The sequence below is a fragment of the Nansenia antarctica genome, assembly GCF_963989245.1.
Source record: "Nansenia antarctica genome assembly, chromosome: 1".
Taxonomy (NCBI): domain Eukaryota; kingdom Metazoa; phylum Chordata; class Actinopteri; order Argentiniformes; family Microstomatidae; genus Nansenia; species Nansenia antarctica.
This window is the reverse complement of record NC_137674.1, coordinates 107,218,431-107,242,697: the sequence shown is the minus strand read 5'-3', so window position 1 is coordinate 107,242,697 and position 24,267 is coordinate 107,218,431. Positions and strand designations below refer to the sequence as shown.

Sequence of the window (24,267 nt, the reverse complement as noted above, 5' to 3'; positions counted from 1 at the left end):
TGTCTCTGTGTGTCTCTGGTTGTCTCTGGTTGTCTCTGTGTGTCTCTGTGTGTCTCTGTGTGTCTCTGGTTGTCTCTGGTTGTCTCTGTGTGTCTCTGTGTGTCTCTGTGTGTCTCTGGTTGTCTCTGTGTGTCTCTGGTTGTCTCTGGTTGTCTCTGTGTGTCTGGTTGTCTCTGGTTGTCTCTGGTTGTCTCTGTGTGTCTCTGTGTGTCTCTGGTTGTCTCTGTGTGTCTCTGGTTGTCTCTGGTTGTCTCTGGTTGTCTCTGGTTGTCTCTGGTTGTCTCTGGTTGTCTCTGTGTGTCTCTGTGTGTCTCTGTGTGTCTCTGGTTGTCTCTGTGTGTCTCTGGTTGTCTCTGGTTGTCTCTGGTTGTCTCTGTGTGTCTCTGTGTGTCTCTGGTTGTCTCTGGTTGTCTCTGTGTGTCTCTGGTTGTCTCTGTGTGTCTCTGGTTGTCTCTGGTTGTCTCTGTGTGTCTCTGTGTGTCTCTGGTTGTCTCTGGTTGTCTCTGGTTGTCTCTGTGTGTCTCTGGTTGTCTCTGTGCGTTTCTGTACTTGCACATGCTCAGGCGTACTTGTATTTCATTTTCAGTTCTTCAAATTTCGAATTCGTTTTCTTCTTATTTTTAGTGGCAAAAGAAGTACAGGCTTTTTATGCATAAAATGTCATTGTTGTTCTCAATATATTGTATATTATTATCTTTGTTGTTTCCTTGTTTTAGCTACATCATAGTTTTTTTTTTTTTTTTGTTTGCTATAATTTGAAAGTGAGAAATGAATCCCCAGGGTCTGTCTGTTAGCTGAATACAACAATAACAACAGACTTGTGAAGAGCTCATCAAAATGTCTGCCAATAACAGCTCTCAGTAATAGTCTGAAAGGAGCGATTTGAAAGAAACCCCACAGTCACAAGGTGTTTAACCGTTTCCCTAAATTAACCGACTTGGTTCACTGCCCGGTTAATCAGAACCCAGCTGAGGAGGGGTGATTGCACGAACACGGCTGGTGAATGTTTGGACTTCACCAGGCAATTTACATCACATTACATTTACGGCATTTATCAGGTCTACGCCTTATTCCAAAGCGACTTACAAACAAATACATTAAATGTATTTGTTTGTAAGTCGCTTTGGAATAAGGCTAAGTGAAATGACTTGACTAAGAAAGAAAGTGAAATATCTATCCACCAGTCTTAGCAGGAAAAAGTAATCTATGCTCGATCCAGGGGCCATTGTCAGTCATCATGCTAGAAGAAGGATTAAATTATATGATTATATGACACAGGAGAGACAGTACAGGGGGGTAGTAGATGTCTCAGGAGAAACAGTACAGGGGGGTAGTAGATGTCTCAGGAGAAACAGTACAGGGGGGTAGTAGATGTCTCAGGAGAAACAGTATAGGGGGGTAGTAGATGTCTCAGGAGAAACAGTACAGGGGGTAGTAGATGTCTCAGGAGAAACAGTACAGGGGGGTATTCAGGGCTTAAAGTGGGAAAAAATCCTGTGCCTGAAACTTTTTCTTGGGAGGGGGGTCACAGTTTGAGATATTGGGAGAGCGGGTACAGAAGACAGCTTCTTGTCTCAATGTTTAAATGCATTAATACTATTTTATAGTCAATACAAAATATATGTCTCAATGTTAAAATGCATTAATACTTTAAATGAATGTGCAACAATACTATGTGCAATATGACAACCCTTGTGTACATAAGGTTCAGATATAGGAAAAGTTAGGATATTTATAGCATAGCATAGAGTACAGCACAGTGTTTTATTGTATAGTATAGTAGTATAGTAGATAGTGTACATAGCCTTTATTTATGTAAACCAGCTCTTTTCCCTTTTTTATTTTACCCTTGGCCCTCGTGTTTTTAGTCTTTTTCCAAGCACCAGGGGAGCCCCCCCCCCTAAATTTCGTTGTATGGTACCTGTACTGTATTACAGTTTTTCTCAATTGCTAAAACACATTTCACAAAACTTTCCTCCATTTTCCCAAAACTCTAAACACAACACACTTTTCTAAAGCTACATAAGCAAAACCACACCTTCTCTCTTCAAAACTCAAACTCAAACCCTACCCCTAATCCTAACCTTACTGTAACCCTAGCACCTAACCCTAACCCTAGTTTTCCCACATGTATGATAGTCATGCATAAAAATAAACCTGTCTAACGTTATATCTAACATTACATATTTTACATTACAGTAAGGCTGATTTTGCATGATAGTCATGCATTTTTAGATATCTATTTCCCCCTTTTAAATGGCATATGATGTCCGAAATTTTACTAAAGTTCAGCCGCGAAGTTGTTGCACTGTTGTCCTATCGAGTTTTACGTAAATAAAGGTTTGAAATATGTTACCGTATTCCCACATGTACCGTAACATGTACAATACTGTACTGTATCACAACTCAATGCAAACACTACAGAGGATCCATTACACACCACAATACTCACTGAAAACAATGTTCAGGGTGTGATGTTTTTTTATTTATTTATGGAACTATACACACACACACACACACACACACACACACACACCACAATCATTTGCAACAAGTGTCTTAAATTTTGAGTCGTTATGTTTAATGAATGAAGCCAGGTGTGTTCATTGTGTTAAAATGTTGCTGACTGTGGCAAGCATTTTGCATCACATGAGCTTTAATTTGAGAATTTGACATTTTGAGCAGAGTTTTTTGCAACTTGTGTTTTAGCAAGACAAAATGTGTTTAGATTTATGAGAAAAGGAGGATTGGGTTTTGTGAATTGTGTCTTCATGTGAAATGTGTTTATGGTTTTGGCAAATGGGAGCTAGTTTTATTAAATGTGTTTAGAGAACTGGTCATTTGGTTTAGAGAATTGGCTTTTGTGTTTTAGCAATTGGGAAAAACTGTAATGACAATAAAGACCATTCATTCATAATACTGTTTTATACTTAATAAAAAATAAAAATAAATAGATGTCTTTAAAAGGCCAAACTGATTGCATCACTTATTAAGCCACTATCACTATAACAATACAGAATAAAATATATACATGTCTTTAAAAGAACAAACTGATTACTTATTAAGCCACTATCACTTATATTCTCCTTCTTGGCACCACGTCCCATAAGGCTTCCCGTCACTACTCAGGGTTTTTCCTGGCTCAAAATGAGGCGGAGGTGGTACCAGTGGTGTTTGACATCGGGGGGGACCCATGAAGCAGGGCTGTCTGGGGGTCCTTAAACGAGCATCAAACACTTAATTTCTTGCATTCTGGTGAATTGATATGCACCAATTTGTGCCCTTTCGCCATCAATTTATGGTGGAAATGTCATTATATATGTAAAGGAAAAAACAATATTCAGGCACCAGATGGCCATTCAAAATATAATGTAATATAATGCAATATAAGGCTCTCAGGCATTCTGTACTTTCAAATATGTATTCTCCTTGAGCAGTCAACATCAACTATCAGCTGTTTCGCTAGCAAACACGAAAGCTAAGTTTGTGAAACAGCGCCCCCGCCACCACGTCGGCGCAATGCCGCAATTGCAGTTTTTTTTTTTTTTTTTTTATTCTCCTGCGCCGGAAATCCGGCACTGTGCCGGAGTACTTTAAGCCCTGGGTATTAGATGTCTCAGGAGAGACAGTACAGGGGGGTAGTAGATGTCTCAGGAGAAACAGTACAGGGGGTAGTAGATGTCTCAGGAGGCACAGTACAGGGGGGTAGTAGATGTCTCAGGAGGCACAGTACAGGGGGGTATTAGATGTCTCAGGAGAAACAGTACAGGGGGGTAGTAGATATCTCAGGAGGGACAGTACAGGGGGTAGTAGATGTCTCAGGAGAAACAGTACAGGGGGGTAGTAGATGTCTCAGGAGAGACAGTACAGGGGGATAGTAGATGTCTCAGGAGAAACAGTACAGGGGGTAGTAGATGTCTCAGGAGGCACAGTACAGGGGGGTAGTAGATGTCTCAGGAGGCACAGTACAGGGGGGTAGTAGATGTCTCAGGAGGCACAGTACAGGGGGGTAGTAGATGTCTCAGGAGAAACAGTACAGGGGGGTAGTAGATATCTCAGGAGGGACAGTACAGGGGGGTAGTAGATGTCTCGGGAGGGACAGTTAAGGTGTAGCCTAAAGAGATGGGTCTTCAGTCAATGTCACCCATCCTCAGCTTCCCCTCAGTGAAACCAGACCGGGCAGCCTGCATTTGCGTTGTCGGGATAATGTCTGCCAAATAACGAGCCCCTCTCTATGGCGTTGTCCGGATAATGTCTGCCAAATAACGAGCCCCTCTCGGTGGCTGGGAGAGACTGCGACACAACATGCATTAGCTCCAATGTCAGGAAAGGGTACGGTAGCTGCATCCCCAGTAGCCGCGGTCCCACAACAGCCCCCCCCCCCCCCCCCCCCCCGGTCAGCCCCCCACCACCCCCACCCCAGCTCTATCAAATCCTGAATGAGAAAGGTAATTAAACGGTAAATGGACTGCACTTATATAGCGCCTTATTCCAAAGTGGTTTTACAACATTCACCCATTCACACACACTTTCGCACACCAATGGCGGCAAGCTACCATGCAAGGCACCGGCGGCCCGCTCATCGGGAGCAATTTGGGTTTCAGTGTCTTGCCCAAGGACACCTCGATACGTGGAGCCGGGGATCGAACCGCCGACTCACCGACCTTGCGATCATTAGATGCCTCTTAAGTCCTAACTCTACCTCCTGAGCCACAGCCGCCCCCATTATACGGTACAGGTGAGTGGATGATACTCGATTTGGTTAGTAGCCTACATACTACACATATCTGCAAAAGAGATATGCAAATTCATACATAAAGAACCATTTAAAACCACCATCACAGTTCCCACATACAGTCCAAGGCCAACAGTCCAACTAATGGACTAATGAACTGACTTATATAGTGCCTTTATCCAAAGCGCTTTACGACGGCCTCTCATTCACCCATTCACACACCAATGGAGGCAAGGCGCCGGCCCCGCTCACTGGGAGCAATTTGGGGTTCAGTGTCTTGCCCAAGGACACTTCGACATGTGGCCAGCCAGGGCTCGAACCGCCGATCTGCCAACCTTGCGATCATAAGACGGCGGCTCTACCTCCTGCGCTACAGCCGCACCACAAGGTCTCTAGCCAAGCGAAGGGCATCAGACCCCACACATACTTTATTCATGTTATTCTCGCCAAAAAGTCCAAAGAGAGAACTGCATGATCAGACAAACATTTGATGTGCTCATTAGATGTAGGGGGGGAAAAGGTCACTTTATTTCCCCCCCCCCTCTCTAATGGCACCGATCTCTCTCCTCCTCCGAGGCCAGCGCGCTAGGTAACCTTTGGAGATCCAGCTGCAGTGATCACGGCCCGCTGTGTGTGTGCAGCAACGTTATTGAAGACTAATGGTCAGTTGAACGGCTGAGGTAAAGCTAACCACGTTAACCAGCTGCACTTTAGCGAACGAAGCCCTAAACGGCTATAGTCAAGCCAGAGACAAACCCCCCCCCCAGTAACGCTACTCTTAATGCGGACTGTACTGTGTTCAGTTTGTAATAATAATAATAATAATAATAATAATCATACATTATGATTAGACTTATATAGCGCTTCTCTAGACACACAAAGACGCTTTACAAACTGAAAAGATCGGTTTTGGTTCTTTAACTGTGCTGTGTATGATGGGCAGTGTAACGTTGTTAATAGGTTGTGTAAGTTGTGCAGACAACTGTACTGTATTATTGACTCATTGAGTGACCAAGACACCGTCTACACCTACAGTCTCTGTCTTGGTCAATCAATGAGTCAATTGAAAGGGAGAAACAACACAGTTGTTTTGATCGGAAAATCTACTTCTCTACAATATTTTTGAGGAATAGATCCTCATCGTCACGCATTACATAACATCAAGGTAAGCGTGTATTATGTGTAATTGATCATTTCTATCATTAGAAGTGTGCACGATTTATTTATGATCAGCAAGTTAATATATGCCATTTAGCTGATGCTTTTATCCAACTTTTGATGCTCGCTGATGCTTTTAATACGACTTAAATTGCATCCCCACTTCCCCCCTGTACAGTTTCTCTACTATAAATTAATAATAATAAATAAATCATCTTATGATGACTGACGGGATAGACGATTCACTTACTTAGACAAATGTATTTGTTGTAAGTCGCTTTGGATAAAGGCGTCGGCTAAATGCCAAAAATGTCAAATGTAAATGTAAAACAGTTGCGTACTTCATCACTAGACACAGCGACATGTTACTTCTTTACATGAAGAACACTAGGCAGTGCTCACAAAGGCAACAAACAGTAATGCGTTTTTTAAATTTCCATTTCTTTTTAATTGGATTGGCAGCAACAGCAAAAAACCATAGCCTTTGACAAAATCTCAGAAATAAAAAAATAGATACTGTGTAATTAACCGATTTCTCTCCTAATCAAAAACATCATAGTCACAGCAGCCTAGTTGAGTTAACACAAATATATGTTGTGCCATCAATGGTCAGAGATTTCGTCATAAGTTTTTTTTTTTTTTTAAACAGATATGCTGTACAGCAGGGTAGAAACAGATACACATACTATACATAATGCTATTCAACAAGTAGCGTATCCATTTGGAAATAATAAAATAAATAAATAGACTTTATACTGTGTCGATCTAATCTTTAAAAGATGCAAAACCCTAACCAATGCACTTGATTTTTGTCTTCTTTTTTTTTTTCTTTCATGTTTGTATTTCCCTCTCTTCAGAGGAAACCAGTTTGGTCATTATAATACATAAGTCAAAACAATTTTAAATGAATACTCAGTGGTGGATGAGTATAAAAAATAAAATAAAAAATACGTATACAGTTCACATAACAACCTGCAAAGAAATGAACCATATCAAAAGAATGAACAAATTAATTTAGCCAACTCTTTAAGGTTTTTAAATAAACTATCCAGGTAACACACTCACCATTGCCTTTTTTTCCCTTCTTTGATTCTTTCTTTAAAATATACATCTCTAGGCACATATACAGAACAATCTGTAATGCAAAGTGTAGGGGGGTAGTGACTAACACAGGGGGTTACTGTTAAGCAGCATTAAGTTTGAACAACAGTCACGATATAGAAGGTAGAAGGTTGGGGTAGAAGGTTGAAGGTAGAAGGTAGAAGGTTGAAGGTAGAAGGTTGAAGGTTGAAGGTAGAAGGTTGAAGGTAGAAGGTTGAAGGTAGAAGGTAGAAGGTTGAAGGTAGAAGGTAGAAGGTAGAAGGTTGAAGGTTGAAGGTAGAAGGTAGAAGGTTGAAGGTAGAAGGTAGAAGGTAGAAGGTTGAAGGTAGAAGGTTGAAGGTAGAAGGTAGAAGGTAGAAGGTAGAAGGTAGAAGGTAGAAGGTAGAAGGTTGAAGGTAGAAGGCTGTAGAAGGTAGAAGGTTGAAGGTAGAAGGTTGAAGGTAGAAGGTTGAAGGTAGAAGGTAGAAGGTAGAAGGTAGAAGGTTGAAGGTAGAAGGTAGAAGGTTGAAGGTAGAAGGTTGAAGGTAGAAGGCTGTAGAAGGTAGAAGGTTGAAGGTAGAAGGTAGAAGGTTGAAGGTAGAAGGTTGAAGGTAGAAGGTAGAAGGTAGAAGGTAGAAGGTTGAAGGTAGAAGGTAGAAGGTTGAAGGTAGAAGGTAGAAGGTAGAAGGTAGAAGGTAGAAGGTAGAAGGTAGAAGGTAGAAGGTAGAAGGTAGAAGGTTGAAGGTAGAAGGTAGAAGGTAGAAGGTAGAAGGTTGAAGGTAGAAGGTTGAAGGTAGAAGGTAGAAGGTAGAAGGTAGAAGGTTGAAGGTTGAAGGTAGAAGGTAGAAGGTAGAAGGTTGAAGGTAGAAGGTAGAAGGTAGAAGGTAGAAGGTTGAAGGTAGAAGGTAGAAGGTAGAAGGTTGAAGGTAGAAGGTTGAAGGTAGAAGGTAGAAGGTAGAAGGTAGAAGGTAGAAGGTTGAAGGTAGAAGGTTGAAGGTAGAAGGTTGAAGGTAGAAGGTTGAAGGTAGAAGGTTGAAGGTAGAAGGTAGAAGGTAGAAGGTAGAAGGTAGAAGGTAGAAGGTAGAAGGTTGAAGGTAGAAGGTTGAAGGTAGAAGGTAGAAGGTTGAAGGTAGAAGGTTGAAGGTAGAAGGTAGAAGGTAGAAGGTAGAAGGTAGAAGGTAGAAGGTAGAAGGTAGAAGGTTGAAGGTAGAAGGTAGAAGGTAGAAGGTAGAAGGTAGAAGGTTGAAGGTAGAAGGTAGAAGGTTGAAGGTTGAAGGTTGAAGGTTGAAGGTAGAAGGTAGAAGGTTGAAGGTAGAAGGTAGAAGGTTGAAGGTAGAAGGTTGAAGGTAGAAGGTAGAAGGTAGAAGGTAGAAGGTAGAAGGTAGAAGGTTGAAGGTAGAAGGTAGAAGGTTGAAGGTAGAAGGTAGAAGGTAGAAGGTAGAAGGTAGAAGGTAGAAGGTTGAAGGTAGAAGGTTGAAGGTAGAAGGTTGAAGGTAGAAGGTAGAAGGTAGAAGGTAGAAGGTAGAAGGTAGAAGGTTGAAGGTAGAAGGTTGAAGGTAGAAGGTTGAAGGTAGAAGGTAGAAGTTTGAAGGTAGAAGGTAGAAGGTAGAAGGTAGAAGGTTGAAGGTAGAAGGTAGAAGGTAGAAGGTAGAAGGTTGAAGGTAGAAGGTTGAAGGTAGAAGGTTGGGGTAGAAGGTTGGGGTAGAAGGTTGGGGTTCGCTGTGTTTGCTTGGTTGTTTCTCACACGGTCGTCAAGGATACAACAGTCATTTAAAGGTCTAATTACAAATAGCCTACACCACAAAAATCGAAAAAGGGGGGAATCTCACAAGAACTCGTTGTTGGGAAAATCGCTCACGTCCGAGAATTCTTTCTGACGTGGTAACTATAGAAACAGGTGGGTTTAGGAATGTACAAGAGAGAGAGGGAGAACGGGTTAGGAAAACGACCACACGGGGTGCTGTCTCGAAAAGCAAAACGCCCAACCAAAAGGCAGTCTTTGTGGTGCAGCTACAGCAACGTGCCGGTTTGCAATGTGTTACGAATAAAGGCCCAAAACGGGGGAACAGTCTGCGATCAGCATGGATGAAAAGTGATGGGACAGCATGGATTTAAGTGATGGGACAGCATGGATAAACTGATGGGACAGAGACATACAGTATGTATGACCCAGGTCCTTAATTTAAGGAGAATGGAGTAGACAAAAAACGTCTTAACTCCGATGAGCAGCCATAAAGAAGGAATTAAGGAATATTCACTTGTGGACAGAATCATACACCCATTAGTCTGCCCACCTAAACAGTCATATCTGAGGAGGCATTGTGGGGAGAAAAAAAAAAAAAAAAAAAAAAAAAAGTTTCAAAGTTTCAAAAAAGTTCACGTCAAAATAGAGAAATATCTCTATCTATTTTAGAGTCTACTTTAACCAGCAGTGGGTTTTTTCTTCTGTGCAGTTTATGTAACTCTTCGGTTCTAGTGCCCTTCTGTTTCTGTTTAGGGCTGACCCGAAAGTCTTTGCATGCTCAATGTTGTGTCTGCTAACAAAACCTTTTACAAACTCTTCAAAATGATGTTAAATATGTCAAGGCCACAGGCCATCTGCTGTTATCTAAGATCAATGTGATGCTTGCCACCATTGTTCCTGTCGTGTGTGTGTATATACAGTATACAGTGAATGTATAGTCAACCATTTGCACCCAGATACCCCAATGATGATTACATGTTGATGTTGCCTATGCTAATTTAACCATCCTACAAATAATACTGGTCTACGCTAACAGGCCATTGATAGTCCAACTCAATATATTCTTATTCAACAAACCATGAAATCAGAGATGCTTTTAACTCACAAGGTCACATTAAATGTTTGAGGAAAATGTTTCTCCATGTCAAGGACCTATAGTTCTGTAAGTAACACTATCACAATGGTACATGAATCAACATTAACTAAAAAGTAGTAGTTAACAGGTTAACAAGTTAATGATGAACAGCATTTCAATGTCCTGCTCTCTCTCGCTATATGTATGCATGTATGTATGTATGTATGCACACACACACACACATATAAATATCTATCTGTTCATTATTAACTACTACTACCATTGTAGTAACTGCTAACTATTGTTAACTACTAGTACCATTTCGATTCATGTACCCTTATTATAAAGTGCTACCGCTTTTGTCTTTTTTCTACTGCTTACCTGACAAGAGACCAAAAAAAATAAATGTAAACGTCAAAGCCTGAGATAACCATGATAAAAGAATGTCCTAAGAGAAGTACATACAGTAGGTTGCAAGCCAGAACATAGTGCCAATCTCCCATAACTCCTCTTGTTCAGAAACCAAACCTTCTTAAAACATTCTCGTCTCACACCGCGACAGGCAAATCTTAACGTTTGCCTGTAAATCACGATTTTGGCAATGTCATTGGTATTCTTTTTTAAATAAACCATCAGATTGGTGGGAATCCTTTGTCTTTGGGACAACCCTGTCAACTTGATGCTCAGCAGCTTTGTAGAGATTCAACCTTTTGTTTGATTCTTTACTTCCTCATAAACATTATCCTCGCCAAAAAATGTGAGTCACCCCTCGCAACCTCAAATGGAGCAAGAGTTTGCCCTCTTCCTGGGTTTGGGCTCTCCGAAGTCCCTGTCGTCAGCTGCGCAGTGGCTGAAGGAGCATATCGTCTGCGAGAGCCTGCGCATGCCCAGGCGGAACACGCTGTTGGACAGGCTGTAGATCACGCAGTTGCAGAAGCTGTTGCTGATGGCTAGCCAGGTGGTGACGAAGGACAAGGCAGGGCTATCCAGCACGTGGGAGCTCTCCAGCAGGAAATAGATGATGTAGGGCAACCACAGCATGTAGAACACGCTGGTGATGCGGAACAGTACCATGGCGTACCGCCGGTCCGGCCCGTGCCCGTGCCCGTGCCCGTGATGCCCTCCGCCGCCGCCTCCGCCTCCGCCTCCTCCTCCTCCCTCCCCGGCCTCCATCTCCTGGCTGGGGAAGCGCGCCCGCCTCTCGCTGATCTCCCGGTTGTGCTGCTGGCAGATGCGGAAGATGTGGAAGTAGGTGAAGCACACCACCAGCGCGGCGGGCGCGTACAGCAGGCACACCACGAAGCCCGTGAACAGGGCCGAGGTGGGCCAGGAGTGGGCGCACCACTCGAAGATGTCCCCGTGGTAGCCCGGCTTGCCCCAGCCGAAGAAGGAGGGCAGGAACACCAGGCTGGAGTAGACCCAGATCAGGGCGATGCAGCCGCGCAGGCGGCACGGCGTCACCAGCTGGTTGTAGGACAGCGGCTTGGTGATGGCCAGGTAGCGGTCCACGCTGATGCACGCCAGGCAGGCCATGGAGACGCTCTTGAGCACGGAGATGACGTAGCTGAACACCTGGCAGGTGATTGGCTCCTGGACGCCCGCCGGGTAGTGCAGCAGGGACAGCGTGGGCACCAGGCAGCTGAGGCCCACCAGCAGGTCGGCGTAGGCCATGGTCTGGATGAAGTAGCTGGTGGTGTAGTGGTGCAACAGCGGGGCGCAGTGGAACACGAAGATCACCGTCAGGTTGCCGGCGATGATGAGCACCGTCAGCAGCACGATGACGGCCGTCTCCAGGACGCAGGCCTCCAGGCCCTCGTTCTGGCCCCACCCCAGGGGGCAGGAGTGGTTGGCGGAGGCCGCCGCCGCCACGCCAACGGAGGGCCCGGGGGGGCCGAGGCCGAGGAGGCTGCTGCCGTTGGCGGTGGGCACCAGGTCTGTCGTCAGCCCGGACTGGTTCATTGTTCTGGGCACGGTCCAGGTGGGTCAGTTTTTTTTTTTGTTGCGCTTGCTTGCCCAACCCCCCGTGATGATGCAGATGGTACAGTAGAGAGGCCCTGTAACCGGAGACCCTGTCTGCCCCCGAGGTGTCTGTCTGTAGCACTCGTCTCTCTCAGCAAACGGAGCTCAATCCTCTCTCTCTCTCTCTCTCTCTCTCTCTCTCTCTCTCTCTCTCTCTCTAGCTCTCTCTCTCTCTCTCTCTCTCTCACACTCACTCACTCTCACATAGCTGGGTCTCGATCAAATGAACAAGGACTGGAGGAAAAATCAATACAGCCTGCAGGAAAGTACGACTGCCGACTCGGCTCTCCTTTTCCAATCAGTCATGCTTAGAGGAGGTATAGGGGAGATGGGGGGGGGGGGGGGGGGCGGGGGGGGGTAATATAACAGTCAGACAGAAAACAAAAAAATAAAAGAGAGGCTTGAGCGCTACTCAAGGCATCTGGACCAGTGGCAGGGTTTCCCACCGCTCCCCGTGCCAGTCCGCGGCCACATCATCTCCTTCTGGTTCTGGTACTGGTACTGAGAGGACTGCCGCTGGGGGGCTGAGGGCAGGAAGCTGCCCTCACAAGGGCAAAAAAGGCTGAGGAGATGGAGGGCACAGGCAGCCAGCGCGTGGGGGAGAAGCATGAGGCAGACGACCCACCCAACCCGCTTTCCCTCTGCAGATCCCTACTGCAGATTAGCCAGGCGGCAGCAGCATGTGACTCTGGTTTTAATTCTTAGAGATACAAGTTACAAATTGTCACAAGGGGGGGAATTTAACCATCACTCTGTCATGTTTATTGGGTTTAAAAATAGCAGTAGTAGTATTGCAAGTGCTGCTGATGCCTTGGAAAGAGAAAAAAAAAGAAGAAAAAACAAAAAAGAAGAGAAAAGAAAGAGCGTGCTTTCAGAATCTACTCAGAAAATACCAGCCAACCTCGTACGATACAAGAAAATTACATCCATATTAGTCTCTGTATTTGTGTGTTCGTACCTCCGATATCGAGTCCCTTTACAGAGTGCCATCAGTACCAGTTAGTTCTCGTAGTATGGATCTGATGTTGGGAGCACAGAGTGTCTGGTCCCCATGTACGCCCCGCTATTGTCCAAATCAAAACACAGACGCACGCTAGAAAAACACAGGGATCTCCGCGGGAGTTAATGTCACAGCTCTTGTTCCACAGAGTGCCGGGGGAATTGTGTTTACAGCGCACCACAGTGAGCGCGAGGGACGAAACCAAGCGCATCAAAATGTCCAGATCCTGTGGTATGTGTGTGTGTGTGTGTGTGTGTGTGTGTGTGTGTGTCTCTGTGTAGCCACAAAAGAGGGCTTCGTCTCTGGTAGTAGTCCCCCCCCGCCACCACCAACCAATCCAATTACTTCAGCAACTTTTCCTGGTTCAGGGTTTGTGAGACCAAAGGCAAAGGCGGCGAGTTGTTGAAGCAGAGAATAAGAGGGTTTTATGTCTTCTCAACAGAAGCAGGTTAACGGACACTGGAGCCGGGAGAGAGAGAGAGAGGACAGAGTGTCTCGGTGCTGCCTCTCAGCAGGTCTCCGTTGAGATCCTATTCAAGGTGCCGGCGACCACGGGTGTGTGTGTGTGTGTGGGGGGGGAGATCAGCCATCTGCATTCTGCTTGTTTATCCCATCAACTTGTTTGTGGTTCAGTGTTTCAGCCCAGTGACATTTCTTTTTGACAGCCCAGGGTGAAAGTTGTTTATAATCAAGCCTCGCCTGTGGTCGGAGCGCTTTGTTTTTCCACTATTGATATTATTACTTATACACGCCCCGGCTTCTATTCACATTCAGTTGTTGTTTTTTTGTTCAGGGAGGCTGTTGTTTTGTTTGTGTGTGTGTGTGAGGCAAACAGGGCACCGGCAAACAGGGCACCGGCTATCCTTTGGTTCCTGTTTTCTCACTCAATAACGTCCGCTCCTTTAAACAACAACAAAAAAACAGGCACACAACAAAAGGGAAAGCACTCCACTCCAGTGCTAGAGAAAGAGAGTCCCAGTTTTTTTTTTTAAGTCCGAGGTTCAGTCCTGTTCCACTGTGAGCGTATTCCCTTTTGAATCCCCATTCATCCAACCCGGTCCACCTGAGCTTAGTCCAGATAAAGAAAACCGGCGGCGGCGACTGAATTGAAAAACAGACAGACAGACGAACGCCGTTTCATCCACCAGAAGCCGGTAGTCCGGTAAAGCAGAAGCTGCGGCACTTGTACAGGGAGAAAAAAATAGATGGAAACCTTTGAAAGAGAGGCAAGTAGATGAGCTGTCCCCTCACCGCTGGTGCAGTGAGAAGAGATGCTGTGACTGGGTTACAGTGCCGCCGCCCCCCCCCCCCCTCTCTCTCTCTCTCTCTCGCCGGCACACTCTCTCTCCCTCCCTCCCTCCCTCCCATAAACCCTCCCTCTTTCTTTCTGTCTCGCTGTTGCTCTCTCTCTCTCTCTCACTCTCTCTCTCTCTCTCTCCCCTCCCATTTTGGCTGCACCTGAGGTTCCAGTCACATTATTCTGTCTCTCTCTCTCTCCTAATGTGTTCCTCCTCATTCTCTCCATCTCTTTTTCTGAGAGCTAAATTTAGACTACGGTATGTTTCCTATTCCCGAAATTACTAGGCTGAGCCCCCTCCCCCATTCCCCCCCCCCCTCCCTCCCTCCCCCCCACCCCCCTTTTTCTCTTTCTCTCTCGCTGTCTCTCTCTCTCTCTTTGCCCTCAGTCAGTTGCACTGACCAATGACCAAGCCCAGCTATGACTGCCCCATAGTTACAGTTGCCAGGCATTTCAGTTAGTTGGGACCATACCTCGCTGACAGGCGACAAAGTCTAACAAGCAGCAGCAAATTGGGGCGGCAGGAGGGGTCGGTCTGTGTCAGTTGAAGGTCTGTGCTAATACTACCCCACCGAGTCAGGCTTAACACTAAGCCACTACAACCTCCAGGAAGCACAATGGTCCCCCACTAAACAAATACAATTAAAAGCATATTTCCACCGGCTTGTAGAACGTTTTTTTTTCCGGTAGCGCAACGAAACAACAGGAGACAGGAGAGAGATGAGAAGGACACGCTGAATAGGAGGAAGCTGACTACCTGCTGTTCTTTACCGACACGCAGAGAGGCTGGTTAAAAAAATAATAAACTCCAGATGGCTATGTTAATAATTTATATGAGAGGGGTAAAAAAAGAAAGGGAGAAACAAGGAGGGACAGCAAAAAAAAAAAGTAATAATCCCCCTTTCCCTTTCCCTGTCCCCCACCACCGCCACCACCGCCACCGCCACCGCCACCCCACCCCGGCCCCCGAGGCTTTTGATCCCAGCCACTATGGCTGTGTGTTGGGACAAGCAGGCAGCCCGCTATCCTGGCTCTTTGTCACGGTTGGGTAAATAAAGGCTGGGCTACTGTAGACTAGAGCGCTGTAGCTTGCACTAACACTGACACCCAGAGACTGCCCCTGGGGTGAACACGGCTGAGATCATTGTCGGGCGCCGCTCGATACAAGTATCGCTAACAATGTATCGCTAAAACCAAACCTGTTGTAGTAGCGCCGGGACACAGAACAGAGCCCCAAGATAACCTATCTGGATGACTCACTACAATAGGGCTGAGAAGAAAGGTGGTGGTGGGGGGGGGGTTTCAATTACAACAAATTGGTTTTATAGACGGAAGGTTAATTATAGGTTACAGTGATATAATTAATATAGGGTATACCACAGATATCAGCAAACATAGTGCATGCTTTTGAAAAATCGGGGTATAATTACTACAGTGGGTAATAGTGTAATCATAGCCTAATTTATTCAACGGTTTTAACACTAACAACATATTACCCCGACGTTACCGATTCTTGCATGAGCTGTTTTCTGTTTGGGAGAAACGCAAACGCGTAACCTGTGAACTGTTTGGATCGAGTTACTGTATACATTACAGCGCGCGACGGAAAAGCTCGTCGCATTCCCAGTTGTGCCCTTAGGCCCTTACACATCAGTTTGTGAGGGAGGGAGGGAGGGAGAGAGAGAAAGAGGGGGAGAGATGATAAGGAACTTCACACCTTACCAGAGGAGTTGGCTTTGGGGTGTTTCATACAGTAATTTAAAAACTGTAATTTTCTTTGTCAGAAGCATCGAGCACAGCACTGGTCCACAGTGCAGCCACATGAACACACACACACACACACACACACACAGAGACACAGAGACACAGACACAGACACACATACACATACACATATACACACATATACACACATATACACACACAGAGACACAGAGACACATACACATACACATACACATACACATACACATACACACACACACACACACACACACACACACACAGAGACACACAGAGACACACACACACACACACACACACACACACACACAGAGACACAGACACATACACATATACACACAGAGACACACACACACACACACACACACAGAGACACAGAGACACAGACACACATACACATACACATACACATACACATACACACACACACACACACACAACCCCTCACCGACAGAAGAAGAGCGAGCATATAAACTCAAAGGGGGCTGCAAATGGACACAACAACAATAAAAATCCCACCCCATAATCCCCAGACGCGAAAAAGTTTATAAATGTCACATCTAGTTTCTCTCTCACTTTATTTCGTGTCAAAAGGCCAAACGCGAACATAACAAACGCTCACAAATCACAAATCAGATTTATTTTAGTTTGTCCTCCGGATGTATTGATTATTCCAGGGGAAGAGAGGGGGAGAGCATGGCGGGTACTGTTAATGGAGGGCCTGGGCCGTGTGAATGAGAGTCGAATGGAGTAAATGACGTAGAGTTGCATTAAGGTCTGTGTAGGGCTTGGGGGGGTTGGGAACAGGAGTGCATTGTGAGGGAGGGGGAGGGGGTGGTGGTGGTGGTGGTGGGGGGGGGTTCAGCAGTGCAGCTGGCTTGGGGACACTGTAGCGGGAGGGGGGGGGTGGAGTGACAGACAGTCACGGAGTCCAAGGACACTTGTCATGCAGAAAAGGATGGCAGCTTGGAATTTAATAGAATCGAGGAATTACAGAATATATCTAGGTTATCAATTATACGATTTTTAAAATATTTTATTTTTGTTATCTGTCGTCATCTCCACAGGCTCAATAAGTGACACGTGAAGGATAATCTATTGGTGCTATAAAGTACACTATAAAAGTCCAAATATCTTTATTTTGTATCTGTTTTATTTGAGCCTATTTATTCAATTGTCACTTTATTTTTGTGGTTGTTTTGTGGTCTGAGCTGCTGTCACACCTGAATTTCCCCTCAGGGATCAATAACGTACCTATCAATCAATCAATCAACCAATCAATCTCTCTCTCTCTCTCTCTCTCTCTCTCTCTCTCTCTCTCTCACATGTCACATACTGCAGAATGGAAAGATAATTACAGACCGGTATCTAGCGCTACGATTGCTAGCTAAAATAAATACAAGCAGTAGCTAACTAACCATAAATATGTATTTTAATAGCGTATTCAAGGATATTAGTGCACTTCATGTTTACACATACCCTGGGCTGTGGTCTATTAACCAAGAGGTAAGTGGAAGATCATGTTCAAGTAAAACAAAAACACCAAAAACAAACAAACAGCTCTATTGCTTTAAGCACAGCAAATCAATGGGAAAATGTTCCCAAAACGAGGCAGCACCCACCACCGTGCACTAACCCAGCTGACTCTAATGAGCTCAGGCAGGGGAACTCATTAACGGCCTCAGCCGCTTTAGTTCTTATTAAGTTCAATACTTTTTTCCCTGTGTTCCCCCCCGTCCCCCCCTTTATAGCACATCATTTCTTTAATGGATCGGAGTGCTACGGTTTCTTTAGCTGTGTAGTTTCATTGAGTTAAAACCCAAAACGTCTGGTCTGAACGTCATAATATGAATCGCTGCAATGGAAATATGTTGAATTTTTAAAGAATGTTGTTGATGTGTTGAATACTTATTTACTCCACTGTATATGTTTTTTATTTATATTTTTATGTCTACATTATCATGTCTGTTGCATCATGCCTCTATTTGCACTCCAGAGTAGTACGAGTACAAAGACGACGAAATGCATTCGGGCATCTAGCCAGCAATTCTGCATAAGCCATAAAAGTGTGGACAGATATATGTACAGTGTGATCTGTACAGACAAGGGCGAAGATATGTAACCAGATACTTTTGGTTAGATGCCAAACGACATTGTGTTGCCTCGGTTACTTGTACTTTGTGCAATGACAATAAACGAATAAATCTAATCTAATCACATCTAATGACACAAACAATGTCTTAACTAACTGCATAGCGAAAGCAACGGAACTGACAACGTATATATCCTGGGGGGTATTCCATCGACGTCACTAAAGGAAAAAAAACAGGCTTATTGTGATGAAAAAAATTATATATATATTTTGATACAGCGAGATTTATCAAAAATAAGCCTGGGTTTTCCCTTTAGCAACGTTGATGGCACACCCCCCTGGAGTATGATTGAGGAGGACCTAAAGCAGACACCCCAGAGACCACGACCAGAACTGGCACACACAGAGAGAGAGAGAGAGAGAGTATTACGAGCAGAGAGAACTTCATAAATCCAAGCAGGTTTCCATGGCAGCGCGTCCTGTGTACATCGTACTGTATTGTCTGTGGGTTAGAACGCGTGGGAGGCTTATTAATTCTACCCTGACACCGCAGCCGACGCCACCTCTGATTGCAGACTATCACTTGTGCTAAATGCCACCACAAAGCTGGAGGGTGGCCCAAATATGACAGGACATTAAAACGTAAAGCACCTTCAGAGAGACCAAAAAATAAAAGATCCCCCCCGCCCCCTCCCCCCCCCCCCATCTCAGATTTAATTACATGCTTCATAAAGATTGAAATTGAGTTCATTACGGGCCAGGGTGAGAAACACAGCATTAGCCAGATTCAGGTGAGAATTGAAAAAGTAGAGTACCTCTGTACCACACAGCCTCTGAGGACATTTTAAAAGGAACGTTTTAGCTCACTAATACAATCAGTCCGTGTCTATTATACTTATAGCCTCAGGTTTCATCCACAAAATACAGATACTGAAAATGTAACCCTTTCGTGTGCAGGATCACAGTGGTGAAAGGTCAAAACCTACCTGTTCTCCCATGCGTACAACCTCCCCTACCCCTAACCATCTACCCTAACCCCGCCACCCCCCCCACCCCTGGACACGCATACAACCTAACCTAACCCTGCCACCCCCCTCCGGTTCAATGTGCTCATGTTATCTGTTGCTTGTGGTTTCTGTGTTTTCCGTTTTCCCCATATTGTCAGCGTCTTTGAGCCTCGGAAAAGCGCTATATAAATACAACGAATTATAAAACAATTATTATTATTATTATTAGGTCTTCTTACTGTCCATACTGTAGATGTGAGACAATTCCAAATGAAGTGAAATCCTTGGACGGGATAGTCCAGATCAATCTTTTCGTTCAAGGACATTCAATTTAGTATACACGGGCCTATACAGTCTGCACGTACACGCCAGTGTTTTTTCGACCTCCAATGGGAGCCATCAAACCTCTCTCGCCGCCCCTGATTGATCCAGTCAGAGGAGAACTCAGAGAGAGTGAATTGGCAGCGGCCGTCGCTGTGGAATTGTTCTTTAGACGAACAATAGCTCAAAATAGCTTTTAGTGCTTTTTTTCTTCCTTTCTTTCTTTCCTTTTTTTTTTAAAGCCGTGGCACACCTTTGGCAGATCACGCCAGGCGAGTATAAGGTTGTGAAAATGTCAGTTTCACGCTTCCCTCCGGAAAAGCGGCACACAGAACGGGAAACAAGATATCTGCAAGTTAGCACTTAATCTCATGTCTGACACACAAAGGGTGTGTGTGTGTGTGTGTGTGTGTGTGTGTGTGTGTGTGTGTGTGTGTGTGTGTTGTTATTGTACAGTTACATCTGCCAGCGGTACAGCACGTTAGATTCGATACAGCCATGACAGAACAATGACGCTGTTCTATAATAGTAAATAATGGAAACGGACTGCACTTATATAGCGCCTTTATCCAAAGCGCTGCCTCTCATTCACCCGTTCACACACACATTCACACACCAATGGCGGCAAGCTACCATGCAAGGCGCCGGCCCGCTCACTGGGAGCAATTTGGGGTTCAGTGTCTTGCCCCAAGGACACTTTGACATGTGGCCAGCCAGGGCTCGAACCGCCGATCTGCCAACCTTGCGATCATTTAGACGGCGGCTCTACCTTCTGCGCCACGGCCGCCCCCATATATCACGCCTCACACATTAGGAACAGCTACTACTATATCAGAACAAAATCAGCTCAAAACAACAACAACCACAAATCCATCCCCGAGCCTTGACAAAATAACTCTGTATGACACCAAAAGACGGAGCGGGGGGGGGACACACAGCCACAGCCGCCCCTATATCCCCTATCGATGTCTCCTCGCACGACGCCGCCACACGCCGCCGTGTGTCCAAGTTGCCAGGTGTAATTATCCCGACGCCCGTCGTCGCAGGCGAGAAGCCGGGCTGAGTGAAATGTGCCCTGATTGACGACATCAATACCCCCATAACCAGCCACGGCACAATAACTTAGGATTCAATCAGCATTACAATCATCATCGAGTCGAGACAGAAAGCCATTAATAACGTTGACATCACCAAGGCCCCCCAGCAGCCCCCCTGTCGCCCGCCCGCCCGCTCCCTACCCCCCCCCCCCACCCGCCCCCACCCCTGTTTTTCGCTGTTATTAATAGCCCGTATATATCGATATCATTATTTCAATAAGACGGGGGGGGAACCCACTCAACAAATTAAAATGAATGAGTGAGCTTCTCTGTTCTCTCTCCTCCTCCGTGTCACATAACCTGACTTACGCAAGCTAGCTGTGTGAGGTATATTTAGCTGCTCATCTGGGCTGGCTGCTATTCCTATCTCTGTGGGAGGCAGAGAGAGAGAGAGGGAGAGAGAGAGGGGCGGGGGGAAGGAGGGAGAGAGAGAGGGGGGGGGAGAGGGAGGGGGGGAAAGAGAGGGAGAGAGAGAGGGGCGGGGGGAAGGAGGGAGAGAGAGAGGGGGGGAGAGAGAGGGAGAGAGAGAGGGGCGGGGGGAAGGAGGGAGAGAGAGAGGGGAGGGGAGAGGGAGGGGGGGAGAGAGAGAGGGAAGGAGGGGGAGAGAGAGAGAGGGAGAGAGAGTGAGAGTGAGAGGGAGAGAGAGAGGGAGAGAGGGAGACAGAGAGAGAGAGGGGGGGAGAGAGAGAGGGAAGGAGGGGGAGAGAGAGAGGGAAGGAGGGGGAGAGAGAGAGAGAGGGAGAGAGAGTGAGAGTGAGAGGGAGAGAGAGAGGGAGACAGAGAGAGAGAGGGAGGAGAGAAAGAGAGAGGGAGAGAGAGGGAGACAGAGAGAGAGAGGGAGGAGAGAAAGAGAGAGGAGAGAGGGGGAGAGAGAGAGGGGAGAGAGGGAGAGAGAGAGAGAGAGAGAGAGAGAGAGAGGGGGGGGGAAGAGCGAGACTCTGGGTTAAAGAAGCGAGGAGGAGGAGGAGGAGGAGGAGGAGGAGAGGGGGGGGGGAATTTACACCGCCTGGTGAGGCAACAAGCGTACATAAATACAACATGCTGCCCACCTCCTCTCTGCTTCATTCTTTCATTTTTCATTCTGCCTCTCTCGTTGGCCTTTTCTTTTCTTTTTTTTTTTTCTTCTCTCCATCCCAAGCCAGCTTTTGTTTATGGGGCCATTTTCTCCCCCTCACCGTCTTCTCTAGCCATTGATTACCGTATTGTATTTCAAGCCTGTTTCTCCTCGGGGGCGCGGGTGTCGTATTACCCATAAACCTGAGGCCCTTGCGTAGCTCGCTGTCTGTCAGCCTCCAGATCATCTCAAGCGATCGGCGACGTTATCGTCAAACAGGCGACAGCTGTATCTGCACATCGTGTTGGATTTCATACATTTTTTTTGGGCCGTATATGTCATATTGTGTTGTGTTTTCACATTTGTCATATTGTATTTCACCGTTTCGGTTGGGATGAATTGGACCGTGGCTTACTGTCTTTTTGTGTCCTGTTATTATTTGTTGTTTGTTTCTTGTTATTATTTTTACTTGTTTACCTATTTCTTTTAACCTGCGATAACTTTTGTTCTTTTATTATGTTTTTATATATGGAAAGCACTTTGTGACCCCTGGTCTGGGATAAGTGCTATAGAAATAAACGTTACTTACTTACTTACTAGGGGTAAGCTGCTAATAATAATAATAATAATAATAATAATAATAGATGCCATTTAGCTGACCCTTTTTATCCAAAGCGACTTACATTGCAGTGAGTGCATACATTTGTAATTTTTTCTGTATATATGGTCCCAGCAGGAATTTAACCCACAACCGAAGCGTTGTTGTAGGTTAACCAGCCCTGCCTCTGCCTCATCTCCACACACACGTGATGAATGGACTGCACTTACATAGCGCCTTATTCCAAAGCGCTTTACAACGGCCTCTCATTCACCCATTCACACACCGATGGCGGCAAGTAGGGGTGGGCATCGATGATCGATGATCGATTAATTGATCGATAAGGTCTTGGTCGATCACAAAATATTTTGCTCGATAATCGTTAATATATATTATTTTTTTTATTTTTTTTTAATAATAATAATAATAATGGAAATTAGTTTGTCCACGTTATGTGTGAGAAATGAACTTTGCATTTGCCTTCGCATTGAATTTCACAACGCAGTACGGCATGACGGAAGTTCCCGTACGTTAGTGTAACCTGACCTCCAGTAATAGGTGCGCGATCTCCACTACTTCCTGAAAGGCACCTTGCATGTTCAATTGATTAATCAGCTGTGCGGTAAAACACACACTGCTTGGAAAATGGCGAAGCGAGCGAAACGAAGCTTGGTGTGGGAGCATTTTGATCTGAAAGGCGACCTCGTTCATTGCAAACACTGCGCAGTGACCTATAAATATAATACGACGACGACCCCGATGAAATACCACCTGCAAGCCGCACACCCGACCCTGACTGCTCCTTCGCTATCGCTACCTTGTACTTCTCAGCCCTCCATCATGCCTCATCTTATACGCGGGAAGTGTGATGCACAACGAGAAGAGAAAATAACGATGGCCATCAGCAAATTAATTGAAACAGATATTCTGCCGCTCAGTTTTGTCGAGGGTAGAGGATTTCGTGCGCTGATGCAAATAGTCGAGCCAGCATATCCTGTTCCATCGCGACGTTCTATAACCAGGCGCATCGAAATGCGCTACGTATTGCTCCCCGAGGAGCTGTGCCATGGCGCTGACCGGAGCAGGTGCTCCTGCTGGGGCTCCTTCGTCCTCCTCAGAGTCGGGCGGCATGGCCTCATCTCCTCCAGCCAGTGGGATAGGGCCTTCCATCTTCACTGAGTTGGACGCTCTTAAGGACACTAACGTTTTCAGTCATCCTCCTATTTGTGAGTAACTGTTTTTTTTACTGCTCCTATGGTGAGTTACTTATTTTCTATATTTTTATTTATAATGTAAAATGTGTTTTTAAGTTAAACAATTTAGGCTACTCACTGCCTTGTTTAAGAGGATTGTTATCTGACTGTAGTGTCTAGTTAATGTGAATGAATGAATGTGTGCATTGTGCAATTCTGCAATAGCAACACAAATAAAGTTTTTTCCCCAAGGAAAACATGTTTGTTATTTCTGCCCTAGTTTTTTTTTTTTTTTTATGAAAAAAAACCTTATTGATTAATCGATAATTGATCGTTAATTCGTTACGATTATCGAACAAAAAATGTTGATCGTTTGCCCACCCCTAGCGGCAAGCTACCATGCAAGGCGCCGGCAATTTTGTACTTGCAATGAGATGAAATTAGGAATAAAGTACGTTTGACCAAGATACCACTATACTGATACCAAACAAACAAACAAACAAACAAACAGAATCAGAATCAGAATCAGAATTCTTTTCATTGCCAAGTATATTCGCACATACAGGAAATTTACTTGTGTGTGGTTGGTGCACAAGACATAAAGATAAACACAACAATATAATAAAAAAACAACAATGTAATAAACAACAATATAAAAGTAAAAACAATTACGCACCAACACACCGAGGCGGACGTAGTAGGGGGCCATCTTGAAGTTAGGTAATGAGGATCGAAGTTAGGTAATGTCCTGTTCTGTTGTCAGGGACAACCTCACGTGTCTCTGTGGCATCGGTTTAGTCAAAGTCGCTTGGGGGCGCTTAGGTGGCGTAGCGGACTAAGCGCTGACCATGTAACGCAGGGTTCCCAGTTCGATTCCGGCCGCGGACATATCCCGCATGTCATCCCTTCTCTCTCTCTCACCCATCCTTCCTGTCATAATCTCTACTGTCTCTGTCACAATAAAAATGAAAATATGAGTGGGATTGCCAACTTAAAAAAAAAAGTTGCGCCAAATCTCAAACAGCATTTTCCAACTTTTACAGTAGTACAGCGC

General features: G+C 45.3%; 2 protein-coding genes across 3 annotated transcripts in view; both read right to left on the bottom strand.

Annotated features, from left to right (window-relative positions):
- rabgap1l (RAB GTPase activating protein 1-like) overlaps nucleotides 1-24,267 on the bottom strand; it is a 187,672-nt gene that overhangs the window by 115,444 nt on the left and 47,961 nt on the right. The window lies entirely within an intron of this gene.
- gpr52 (G protein-coupled receptor 52) lies at nucleotides 10,570-11,751 on the bottom strand (the record flags this gene model as incomplete). Its single annotated transcript, XM_080539366.1, has 1 exon — nucleotides 10,570-11,751. One exon carries the CDS (start codon nucleotides 11,749-11,751, stop codon nucleotides 10,570-10,572), a length of 1,182 nt encoding a protein of 393 aa, XP_080395492.1.